Source organism: Polypterus senegalus, chromosome 6, assembly GCF_016835505.1.
Source record: "Polypterus senegalus isolate Bchr_013 chromosome 6, ASM1683550v1, whole genome shotgun sequence".
Lineage (NCBI taxonomy): Eukaryota > Metazoa > Chordata > Cladistia > Polypteriformes > Polypteridae > Polypterus > Polypterus senegalus.
In genome coordinates, this window is record NC_053159.1 from 73,383,188 (window position 1) to 73,396,485 (window position 13,298).

Below are 13,298 nucleotides of genomic sequence, written 5' to 3' on the forward strand. Positions count from 1 at the left end.
AAAATTTTTACTTGAATAAGAGATGTTTAAATAATTCATTATTACCTAATAAATGATCATTAATCCCCACAGTCTATTTTTGTTAACTGCTATTCTGCCAAGATGGCTCTTGTATAATCTATTCAATAAAATATCTGGCATTATTTTCTTACCATAGCTTTCCAATTTCCTAGTCCAAGCACATTAACACAGATCAGAAGTTTTACTAATTCTGGTATTTTTATTTTGGTGATTAAGCTTGGCAGAATTCTTCTTTCTGAAGTAACTATGATAAGTTCTTCTCACTTAATTAGTGACCCTGTATTAGTCACTTAAACCCATTTGTTCTTCATTTATAAAAAAGTATGCAACAATTGCAGTGCATCATCATTTAAGGTATCTTGATTGTATGTGATTCTTTGCCTCAGAATTTATGTATTCCAATCAAGTAGCATATGTAAGTTTTTGAAATCATGCTAATTCCATTGGAAAACAACTTTGTGTCCTAACAGCAGTTTGTACCGCTTTTTCTCCTCAGGATTGCACTTCCTTCATTCTGTTTTGCATGTTGAGATTGCATGTTATTCTGAAGAGCTAGACTGAAATAAATGTTCCACCTGAATTTCACTAAAACATATTTTTTCTCTCAGATGTTTATGATTTTTTTCCTGTTTTTACAATTAAACAAAATACAAAAATTACAAAATAACAGAAGCTGAGTTAAGAGTTCCTTACTGTAAATGAAAACTTCTGTGCTCACAGTACACATCCCAGTTACCCATCCAAATTTGTTTTACAAATTGTATACCCTGTGCTTTATTGTAACTAATTGAGGAGTTTGAAGGGTATGTGGTGTTAAAATACATGGCTGAAGAAATGCATGTCCCTGACAGTATGTTAAATATATTTCCATCCCCTGTACTTTAATAATACTGAACAAATTTTTACCTGTTAGAAATATAAACAGAAACATTTTCTGACTAGACAACTGAAGTACTAGGGGATAGTGGTTCTGATTAGAATATAAATATTTAGGTTAATTAATTCTTTATATCTTATCTTACATTTCAGGTTTTTTCAGATGTGACATTGGATGCACAGCAAAGTCAGGCATTTGACCAACTTTGTTGCATTTACAGAGGGTCATCTAGAGTAAGTAACCCTTTTTATTGTTGTAAATTTTTTATTATAAAATCTTTGCACAGTTTGAAAAACTTTGTACGGTGTTTTTAGCCAATGAAAAAGAATGTCTCTAATAATTTCAATTGTTAAAATATTTTTTCAAATATACATTAATTTGCTGCTGTCTGCTTTAGGTAGTACTTTGTTCTAAGTTGCTTTCACTGTGTATCTTCTTAGATAAATATTGAAATTGTTGTAAACACAACACCAGAAATGTGGTGAAAGAGTTTTCGAAAGGAACAAAAATACCTTTACATTTTTTTTTTATAGAACAAAAAAAAGGTCAGCTAAACTAAAATGAGACAGCACTGCAGTCAGATTCATTTTAACCATGACATTGTCTGATCTACACTATATGGCCAAAAGTTTGTGGACACCTGATCATCACACCTATATGAGCTTGTTGGACATCCCATTGCAAATTCATTGGCATTAGTATGGAGTTGGCCCTCCTATGTGTGGCTATAGCAGGGTCCACTCTTCTGCAATATCTTTCCACAAGATTTAGGAGCGTGTCTGTGCCCAATCTGTATAAAGAACATGTATGAGGTCAGGTACTGTTGTTGGATGAGAAGACCTGGTTCACAATAAGAGTTTCAATTCATCCCAAAGGTGCTCAATTGAGTTGAGGTCAGAAAAAGGTCCTCCACACTAAACTCGTCAGACCACATTTTTATAGAACTGGTTTTGTACACAAGGACACAATCATACTGTAACAATAAGGGCCTTCCCCAAACTGTAGTGACAAGTTAGAAGTATACAGTTGTCCGAAATGTCTTTGTATGCTGCAGCAATAACAGTACTCTTCACTGGAACCAAAGGCCCTAACCTAATCCTAAAAAATAACTTTAGACTGTTATTCATCCTGCACCTAACTTTGCAGTAGGCATTATGCACTCCAGAAGGTGGTGTTCTCCTGGCATCCAACAAACCCCATCCATCAGACTGCTGATTGGTGAAATGTGATTCATCACTACAGAGAACATTTCAGCTGCTGCAGAGTCCAGATCTTTATGCTACTACAGCCAATGCTAGACATTGCACATATTGATCTTAGTGCAGCTGCTTCATCATGGAAGCCCATGAAGCTATATTTTTATTTTAATAAATGTATTTATATATAAAAAAGGATAATCCTACGTTCTGGAGGTATGTTGATGGCAATAAAAATATAGATTAACAGTCTTTGGAGGAAGGATAGGTGGTCTCTGTTCACAATGATTGGCCTGGATGGAGTTTTTGTTTAAACAGCTGCCTGTCAAGGGTACTACAGAGCCAACTGGAAGTGCTGTCAGGTAAAATAATCGAAAAGTAAAACACAGGTCTGTAGCTGTTTGGTTTGAAATTGCATGTCAGCAAAAAATGTCTGAAAATGCACACACTTGGGATGTAAAAATGAAATGAAAAAACTGTCTGCCAATCATTTTCACCACCAGTATAACTGTAACTATGGCGTTCCTATTAGCTGCCTGAATCCACATAGGAAAAGTTTATCATAGAGGGAAATGAGATGAACTACAAGGTTGGACTTTCAAAAAGGTGTTCTCGAACAAGAATAAATAAAATATATGTTTGTGAGAACAATACGGATACATACCTTTGCAATATGTGTGCAGTTTCAAGATGTAAATCAATAAGTAGGAGTATTCAGAGCTTCAAAGTGAACATATGAAATTTCAAGACTGTTTTGCATTTCTTCTGGTTTATCACTGCCTGCAACTGTAAATCTGCTAGGAGCAATGTGTATTTTCTGTTTATAAATACAGCTTTACTTAACAATGCAGCTTTCAAGGGCCAATGAACATATTCCACAAGTTGATTTCCAAAACACTAAGCTTATTCTTTAAAAAAAAAAGCAATGCATAATTTAGAATGGAATTCAGAAAAAAATAATTAGTGTAAAAAAGTAATGAGATGTACAGTTTTTATGTGGTGTGGTATTATGTTTCAGTAAAAAATAATTTAGCCGTGACTTTTGACCATGAATACATTAAACTGTCTAACTCATTTTAGATTTCATTATAATCTTATGAAATAAATTACGTTCTATTTTAAAATTATTTGGATTTGAATATTTTCTTAATATATTAATTTGGCGATCAACATTTCTGTGGTAAACTTTAAATATTTTTAAAGGAAATGCACATTTTAAAATGTTTTTGTGTTTTAAGCCTGGCTGTTTCTACTCTTCATCTGTCCGACAAACTGCTTAGGTCTGGCAAGACAACAACTGCAAGATTTCATAATTGTACTTACCTAAAGAACTTCTTACACTGCTCTGTGTATTTGCTTTAATTTGGAAAGCTGTTTTTTCTGATTCTTATGTGATTGTTTCTTAACTTTATTATATGGGACATTCAAGAAATGATGGTTTTCTTGTTCCTTTGTTTGTTTTCATGCTTTGTATTGATGTTACCAAGTCAAGTGCTCCTCATGTTGCTACGACCAAAACTACATGCATATAGCGAATGCCCCCAAATCCACAGAATGGAGGAGCATCCTTATATTGTTAGCACTGGTTTTCTAGTGAAAAGGGAAAATGTGAATTTCCAGCACAAAACCAAAACCTTTCATATAAAATAGCCCTGCAATGACAAATCCAATAAAGAGGAATAACTATATACAGTATGGTAGAATTTATTAAAAACACTGTTATAACTTGTCAAATGGTCTCCTTTGACTTTGACAGCAGTACCATACTTTCAGACCTTGTCTTTGATGTTGTTTATTCAACCAAGGACTGTTCCAAACTCTATTGAAGTATACAATGCCTCAGGCGGTCATTTCTTTTGACTGTTGAAAGAAGAGCCTAATAGCCTATCTTTCACTATTTCAACGCTAAAGGTCTCCTAATCCTATTTAATAATAATTTTTTGCATTTATATGGTGCATTTCTCACTACTCAAAGCGCTCAGCAATTGCAGGTTAAGGGCCTTACTCAAGAGCCCAACAGAGCAGAGTCTCTTTTGGCATTTACGGGATTCGAACCAGCAACCTTCTGATTGCCAGTGCAGATCCCTAGCCTCAGAGCCACCACTCCGCCTTATCTATCCTATGTTTTTATATATTGTATTTTATGGGATAATTGTATATAAATTTCAGTTTATTTATAGTATACATTATTCTTATTTCTTGTAGTAGTTCTAATTACACAGTACATACTGTATTACTGACAGAGTACTCTTTTTTGGTTGATATTTTATTATGCTTATAAATATTATGCTTATATATTTTATTAAACCACATTTTGCCAGTTTTACTATGTTGCTGAGAGCTAAATATTCAGCAACAGCATGTTGAATATGAAGGACCTGCCTGTAAGGTTTGATGATACCAGTATATATACAAAGGTAATGAAACACTTCCAGTACTCTTTTCTAATTAAGACGGTATTCCCAGTCAACACTGTTTTCCAGCTCTTACTGAAAATGACAGGCAAATTTCCAGTGACCCTTTCTTAGTTAATGAATGTTTTGCCGAAACCTTTTTCAGGCTGCATGAAAGTCACTGACTCTGACCTCACCAAACTACCCTTTTTATTACAATTGCAAAATTTTTGAACTGGTAGCAATTTTAATTCAAATCTGAAGATTGTCCCATTACCTTTGCTGAAAGAAAACCAGCCATGGGTCAATAGTATTAATGACATAACAATCATCAGCCACCTTAATGGATGCTTGCAATCACTGCCACTAAAATCTTGAATAAGGTTTGTTCTGACTCTGTGTTACTGGCCTCCCATGATGCTGGAGAAGCATTTGAAGTTACTGCCAAACCCAGGTATTTACTACTTACATTAAGAACTTACCCTTATTTCAATCCCAGAACCACTTAATGAAGAATGAGATTTCTACATGACATTCTATTAGCAAAAGAACCTTTCATAACTTGAGAATAATCCTGTACTGTCTGATAAGGTCGACATTTACTGCTCACTCTCCTTTCTTTACCAGTCAGGGTTTGACTTTTTCTCCCCTCGCTGGCAGGTATCTAATGTGAAAACTTTATGGTGTACCATAAACCTACTGCTGTAAACTTTGCAAAGTTCTAAGCTGTGACCCCAATCGAACTTGTATAAATAAAACAAACTTTTATGGTAATGACATAAGTCAGAGACAACAATAGCCCGATTAGAGAAACAAAAAGGCATGTTAGATCATCAGTCAAAATAAGACCACTAGTCTAAACAAGATATACACTGTCCTTTCCCATATGAAGGCAATCTGTAAAATGCATTCTAGCTATCCCAGCAGGTTTTTAAACACTCATCTTTCTGATTTCATATTCATCGAACTCCAGACTATATTTTTAACACTGAATTTTGCTATGGACTTGTGCTCATTCAACTACAGTGGTGTGAAAAACTATTTGCCCCCTTCCTGATTTCTTATTCTTTTGCATGTTTGTCACACAAAATGTTTCTGATCATCAAACACATTTAACTATTAGTCAAATATAACACAAGTAAACACAAAATGCAGTTTTTAAATGATGGTTTTTATTATTTAGGGAGAAAAAAAACCCAAACTTACATGGCCCTGTGTGAAAAAGTAATTGCCCCCTTGTTAAAAAAATAACCTAACTGTGGTGTATCACACCTGAGTTCAATTTCGTAGCCACCCCAGGCCTGATTACTGCCACACCTGTTTCAATCAAGAAATCACTTAAATAGGAGCTGCCTGACACAGAGAAGTAGACCAAAAGCACCTCAAAAGCTAGACATCATGCCAAGATCCAAAGAAATTCAGGAACAAATGAGAACAAAAGAAATTGAGATCTATCAGTCTGGTAAAGGTTATAAAGCCATTTCTAAAGCTTTGGGACTCCAGCGAACCACAGTGAGAGCCATTATCCACAAATGGCAAAACATGGAACAGTGGTGAACCTTCCCAGGAGTGGCCGGCCGACCAAAATTACCCCAAGAGCGCAGAGACGACTCATCCAAGAGGTCACAAAGACCCCAGGACAACGTCTAAAGAACTGCAGGCCTCACTTGCCTCAATTAAGGTCAGTGTTCACGACTCCACCATAAGAAAGAGACTGGGCAAAAACGGCCTGCATGGCAGATTTCCAAGATGCAAACCACTGTTAAGCAAAAAGAACATTAGGGCTCGTCTCAATTTTGCTAAGAAACATCTCAATGATTGCCAAGACTTTTGGGAAAATACCTTGTGGACTGATGAGACAAAAGTTGAACTTTTGGAAGGCAAATGTCCTGTTACATCTGGCGTAAAAGGAACACAGCATTTCAGAAAAGAACATCATACCAACAGTAAAATATGGTGGTGGTAGTGTGATGGTCTGGGGTTGTTTTGCTGCTTCAGGACCTGGAAGGCTTGCTGTGATAGATGGAACCATGAATTCTACTGTCTACCAAAAAATCCTGAAGGAGAATGTCCGGCCATCTGTTCGTCAACTCAAGCTGACGCGATCTTGGGTGCTGCAACAGGACAATGACCCAAAACACACCAGCAAATGCACCTCTGAATGGCTGAAGAAAAACAAAATGAAGACTTTGGAGTGGCCTAGTCAAAGTCCTGACCTGAATCCAATTGAGATGCTATGGCATGACCTTAAAAAGGCGGTTCATGCTAGAAAACCCTCAAATAAAGCTGAATTACAACAATTCTGCAAAGATGAGTGGGCCAAAATTCCTCCAGAGCTGTAAAGACTCATTGCAAGTTATCGCAAACGCTTGATTGCAGTTATTGCTGCTAAGGGTGGCCCAACCAGTTATTAGGTTCAGGGGGCAATTACTTTTTCACACAGGGCCATGTAGGTTTGGATTTTTTCTCCCTATATAATTCTCCCTAAATAATAAAAACCATCATTTAAAAACTGCATTTTGTGTTTACTTGTGTTATATTTGACTAATGGTTAAATGTGTTTGATGATCAGAAACATTTTGTGTGACAAACATGCAAAAGAATAATAAATCAGGAAGGGGGCAAATAGTTTTTCACACCACTGTATATATTAGACATTTACAAAATGTTTGATGAGAACTGGCCATTCAGGCAACAAAGCTCACCAGTCCTAGACTCTTCCTCCAAAATAACATCAAGTCAAGTTTTGAAAATCAAGTCCATTCTTTCTACCACACTAATTGGCAGCTTACTCCATGTGTCGATGGGTCTGTGTGTGGAGAAAAACTACCTAATTTGCTCTTAACAAGTTTCAAACTGTGTTCATGTGTTCTTGTTTAACAAATAACTGTCACGATCCACTGTACTAATTCCTTTCATAACAATCATGTCATTTCTTAACATTTAAGAGTTTTAGCTCTTTTATTCGGTTTTTCCTCATAACTAAGCTTAACACTAGAATTACCAGAGCCTACGAAAAAACTCGTAATTCCGTCCCACCTTAAATCGCTTCTTAAATCCCTTCACATCTCTCCGCCAGCGTCCTTTGTCTTCTAAATGTGCTGATAAAGAGAAGCTAGGAGCAGCCGGCTATTCCATCCCCCCACCAATTTAGAACGTGCACTAACTTCTCTCAGCTCATGCCTTGATTGAGTATCTGGGAGTGAAGTGGAGTTTTAGAGTGGAAATAAAAGATCGTTATTTGGAACACACGCATTTCATGTCTGTTCCGTTTCTACAGTAATCTGTGTAAACACATTGTTAAAACAGAAACTTTTTTATATTCTACTAGTAGATGACAAAATGTAGGCATAAACTATATAATGTATGAAGCCTGAAGTCCAAATATCAAAGAAACATTTTCACAAAAGATACAAATATAACACAACAATTGCGCTTTTATTCAAAAATATAACTGCAGAAACAAAAAGCCGCCTTAACATGCAACATTGACAGCAGTTTATTGTAACTGCCTCTGTGGTGCAATAGAATCAGTTCTCGCCTGGGAATCAAAAGGTCGCAAGTTCGATCCTGCACCAGTCCGTTTTGAGAAATAAACTGCTCTTAGTCTTACTATTATTGAGTAAAAGCATACATTTGATTTCAGTCTGTAACAGCCGGTGCATTTTATGAACCTTGTAAAGGTTAGCTTTTTTTTTTTCACTTTTCACTCTCTCAGTCGCGTTCAGAATCAATCCATACAACATCATCTGACACGGCTGTTTTCACATAAAGACGTGCTATAGCCTTGCAGTGTACCACGATGCATGCTAAGCCAAAAAGGGTTCTGACACACAGACGCTGGCGAAGCTGCCTTCTTCGTATCTCACCATCACTTGATTTTCTTTTTATTCAGTTTTATTGAGTGTTCCTGCCAGTCCCCGCATGTTGCTGTATGCTGTTTCTTTTGTACTCCAGGACATGCAGAGAAGAGAATGGTAAAGAGCAGTAACTTCGGCGCTATATGCAATCATCAGACACTCCCCATCTGCCCGTTGTTTTGTTATACTTTTACACCAACATATGTTCCTGTGTTTGAGCATGCTCAAACGGGCATGCTCAAAAAATACAAGTGTAATGCCACGAAAAGTGCACGCAGACACTTCATTTCGCAAACAAAACAAGTGCACTTTTATTCAAGACTACCTGTATAACTGAAGAAAAAAGAAAGCAAGTTACAGTAGGCGATTGATACGACAGCTTGCATGGTGCAATGCTACAAAGTGCTGATTTCCATTCCGTGCTATATAAAATCATCACATTCAAATATTTAACAGTTCCCACATACCCAAGGACCGTCCTTCCTACATTTACGACACGTGTACTTGTTGCAGTGTACACACCTCTCTGTGCTATGGTTCCTATTACACTGAATGAGCACCTGACACTATACTTTCTTCCCTGGGGGAAGGTCCCACATCAGAGAATTTCCAGTTCCTGCATAAATTCACACCCGATCTGACGCTGTTCGTTTTCAAATAATATTGCATTAGTGCGATGATATTTTCACATATATTGTCTCTTTCTTTCAGGTGTGTCATAGAAACCACAGCATAGAGAGAAGTGTGTACATTGCTTCTTACAGGAAAAGGCGATGGAAAAAGTGCACTTGAATAAAAGTGCACTTTTGTTATACTTTTACACCAACATATGTTCCTGGGTTTGAGCGACACAGGCAGATGGGGAGTGTCTGATTATTGCATATAGCGGCGAAGTTACTGCTTTTTACCATTCTTTCCTCTGCATGTCCTGGAGTACAAAAGAAACAGCATACAGCAACATGCGGGGACTGGCAAGAACACTCAGTAAAACTGAATAAAAAGAAAATCAAGTGACGATGAGATACGAAGAATGCAGCTTCGCCAGTGTTTGTGTGTCAGAACCCTTGGGGGGCGGCGTTAGTATGCATCGTGGTACACTGCAGAGCTATAGCGCGTCTTTATGTGAAAACAGCCATGTCAGATGGGGTTGTATGGGTTGATTCTGAATGCGAGTGAGAAAATGAAAAGTGAATTAAAAAAAAAAAGCTATCCTTTACAAGGATCATAAATTGCACTGGCTGTTACAGACTGAAATCAAATGTATGCTTTTACTCAAAAAATAGTAAGACTAAGAGCAGTTTACTTCTCAAATTGGACTGGTGCAGGATCAAACTCACGACCTTTTGATTCTGAGGCGGGAACTGATTCTATTGTACCACAGAGGCAGTTACAATAAATGGGTGTCAATGTCGCATGTTAAGGCGGCTTTTTGTTTCTGCAGTTATATTTTTGAATAAAAGCGCAATTGTTGTGTTATATTTGTATCTTTTGTGAAAATGTTTCTTTGATATTTGGACTTCAGGCTTCATACATTATATAGTTTATGCCTACATTTTGTCATCTACTAGTAGAATATAAAAAAGTTTCTGTTTTAACAATGTGTTTACACAGATTACTGTAGAAACGGAACAGACATGAAATGCGTGTGTTCCAAATAACGATCTATTATTTCCACTCTAAAACTCCACTTCACTCCCAGATACTCAATCAAGGCATGAGCTGGGAGAAGTTCATGTACGTTCTAAATTGGTGGGGGGATGGAATAGCCGGCTGCTCCTAGCTTCTCTTTATCAGCACATTTAGAGGACAAAGGATGCTGGCGGAGAGGTGTGAAGGGATTTAAGAAGCGATTTAAGGTGGGACGGAATTACGAGTTTTTTCGTAGGCTCTGGTAATTCTATTGTTAATGATAGCCCTCCTGGACTTGTACTCTACCCATCATGCTATGTAACCTAGCATTCTGTTAGTCTTTTTAGTCTTTTAGTCTAAACACGTTCTGGATGTAGGTAGCGAAGAGTCCAATATAACTTCTAAATTCTTCTGATGAGGACTAATTTCATGTGTAAGGCTTCCAATGTCTATTCAAGTCTAACATTTCTACTGCTTACGTGTAATATCTAACATTTATTTACAATGAATTTCATCAGCCTTAAAACCACCCAAGCTTGTATTCTTATATCACCCTCTATAATGGTGTGCAGTTGTAGGTCCTCAGTAACTGTGGTGCTTGCAGCTTTCATTGCTCGTCAGCTGAACAGCATTGTCAAGACAATGTTGCTCTCAGAGAAAGTGCTGCAAGTTCTCATGTTTTATGTTTGGAGTTATGGTTAACTTGTGTGTTTGGCTCACTGACATTTGAGTGTCATTCTGTTAAAGACCTAACTGTAGATAGGTAGCAAAAGAAAAAAAAAAAAGTATGGTTTCAAAATTAATCGTTTTTATTTTTCAGATGTTCTACTGTGGCACCTATTCAGATAGGATAATCTGCCTTTTGTCTTTGAAAGGATGTATGCTCTCAAATTGTCAGAGTTGTGCCTACGGTGGAAATCAAAGAAAATGTTTTTTAAAACCACGTTACACAAATGTTTTACTGTCTCTTTATTGTGACTAATTTGCAAAATTAGCATTGCTAATGCCCTGGCAGTAGAAATATTAAGAAAATATTATGATATTCAATCTACAAACTTCGGCCTGTTTAACTTTCAAATCTGCTTGTGCCTAATCCCCCATCCCCTCAAGCCCGAGCCCCCCAAGAGCCTCTCTGTTCCATGTTATCAGACTGAGAATCTGTGCATGAACCCATCCCAGCACCCTATCAGTAAGTACCTGCCTAACCAGTTGAATGGGGCCTTGAGTCAGGGGTCTCCAAGTCAGTAAGCAGAAAGTCCCTTATCTCAGCTTAATAAGGTCTGAATAGGAGAATCTGTGTGAAGTTGTAAAATGGAGAGTGGGTGTGGCTCTGTTTCACTGGTAACAAAAGCTAGCAAAGATTAAAACAATAGAGGGTAATTCTTATAAAATACCTATGTTAAGAACTGAGTAATAGTAATACAGTATAGTACAGGATATAAATAATAATTAATAAAATTAGTCCTAAATTAAATTTCATTTGTTAATGATTTGTTTACCCTTTAAGACTGATAAAATCCTTCATTGTGCCTTTTTGTCTTCATAATTATGATTTGTATCCTCAAGTAGCACTTAAATGGCAGCTGCTTTGTTGCTAAGGAGAAAATGCAGCCTAACAGCAGTAATGCTTTGTCAGAGCTTTAAAAGGAAAGCTGCACTCTCCAGCCTAAGCTGATATATAATTCAATAAAAAAGTTCGATAACATGTTCTTAAATGTGAGTTTGTAAAATGTGTATTTATGTTGATTTTAATATAGTCTTTAACATGTGCAGAAAATCTAAATGTAAGAAGCAAAGTTTAAATATTTTATTTACAGCCAGTGTATCATGTCATCATGTTCATAGCTTAGCTACTTTAGTGGGGAAGTTAGTTCTTCAGCATCCTTACAATTACATCAGAAGTACTGTGTGATGGTGTGGGTTGGTTCCATACTCCCACTCTTCTCTTGGAGCCTCTTAAACCTGCCACCGTTGATACTGTAACTGAGGAGATGAGGATACACACATAGTAAAGGGTATGTGCAAAAGGGATATAGTGCTTTTATTAACACAAAATCAGACCAGACCAGCAGTTATTCAAATAAATAGGGCAGTACAAATTCTTCCAATAAATAAATAATCCATAAAAGCCAGTGAGCGTGTGAAGGTTAAAAACAATCCCATAAATGATCCATTATAAATGAAACTAAAATGCTAAGACAAGAAACTTGTCTAAAATCACAACTCCCAGTGTATTCTTTTAAAACTCGCATCTCCTCTACTGACCCCGAACGGGATCTTCCAAAAAGGGAGACACCCACCGACAAACACAGCCATCCTTCCCCAGGTTCTGGTCCCTGCTGCTTCATGGCTTCCAGAAGGGGCGACCCATCCAAACCTCTTCTAAAACGAGGATTGTGGTCCTGACAGGGCTCCCAATTCTGAGCCTCCCTGACTCCCACTGTCTTCTCGGACTTGGGTTGGCGCAAGTTATGTGTCACTTCCTACTTCATCAAAATACTGAGGGGGACTGACTCTGTTCAGCCCTGAGAGTTGACCACATGCTTTCCCAAAGGCTCTCCTTCTGGCTGCCTGCCTTCTCTCACTTGCTTGCTCGCACTCTTTCTCTGGCCGACTCTTCCACATCCCTGCTTTCTTTTCCCCTGCCTTTTAACCTCATTTCTTTCTTTCCTTTCATTTTCATCTCTTTTTCTGTTCTTTCATTTTGCTTCTGTGAGTACTGTGTCTCATCAGCAGACCATGGAAAGCCAATGCAGGTGTTCGTCATCTTAACTACCCCACCAACCTCCCACAGCCACGTGAGCACACACACCCATGGAGATCAAGACAGCTATTTATTTATTTAAAACTGGCCACTACTGCTTAGCCACAGACCCACTATTCCACATACTATAACAGAAGTGGAGAGATATATCTACATTTTACACATTGACAGGCAGTCCACGAATTGACCTTGTATTTTACACCTTTCCATTTACATGGTGTATCTGGAACAAGATATGCATGTTAGTGCATGGTAACTCAAGACCCCATGTCTTGAATTGCCAGAAAAAATATTAAAGGCCTCCCTTTAAAGTAAAAAGCAAAAGAATGTGAGTGAAGGATACAGAGTAGGCTTAAAGGTAAGTTGCTCAAAATGTACTGCCATGAACATGAATTTTGCAAGAGGTTCATTAATCTTAAAGCCTGTTGCTATCTCAAAAATGCACATAAACACACACATCTTGAAACAGGCAGTGCAGGAGAGATTAATCAAGCGCAAGCAAAAAATAGCACCTTTTACCATTTTCAAACCAGCAGCCAATAAAGCACAGCAATAAAG

At 37.4% G+C, this 13,298-nt stretch overlaps 1 protein-coding gene across 1 annotated transcript in view; it reads left to right on the forward strand.

Moving 5' to 3' along the window:
- vps8 (VPS8 subunit of CORVET complex) overlaps nucleotides 1-13,298 on the forward strand; it is a 740,642-nt gene that overhangs the window by 631,869 nt on the left and 95,475 nt on the right. Inside the window, exon 47 of the mRNA XM_039755059.1 lies at nucleotides 1,051-1,131. Within this exon, the coding sequence (XP_039610993.1) occupies nucleotides 1,051-1,131 (81 nt within the window). The remainder of the gene's footprint in view (nucleotides 1-1,050; nucleotides 1,132-13,298) is intronic.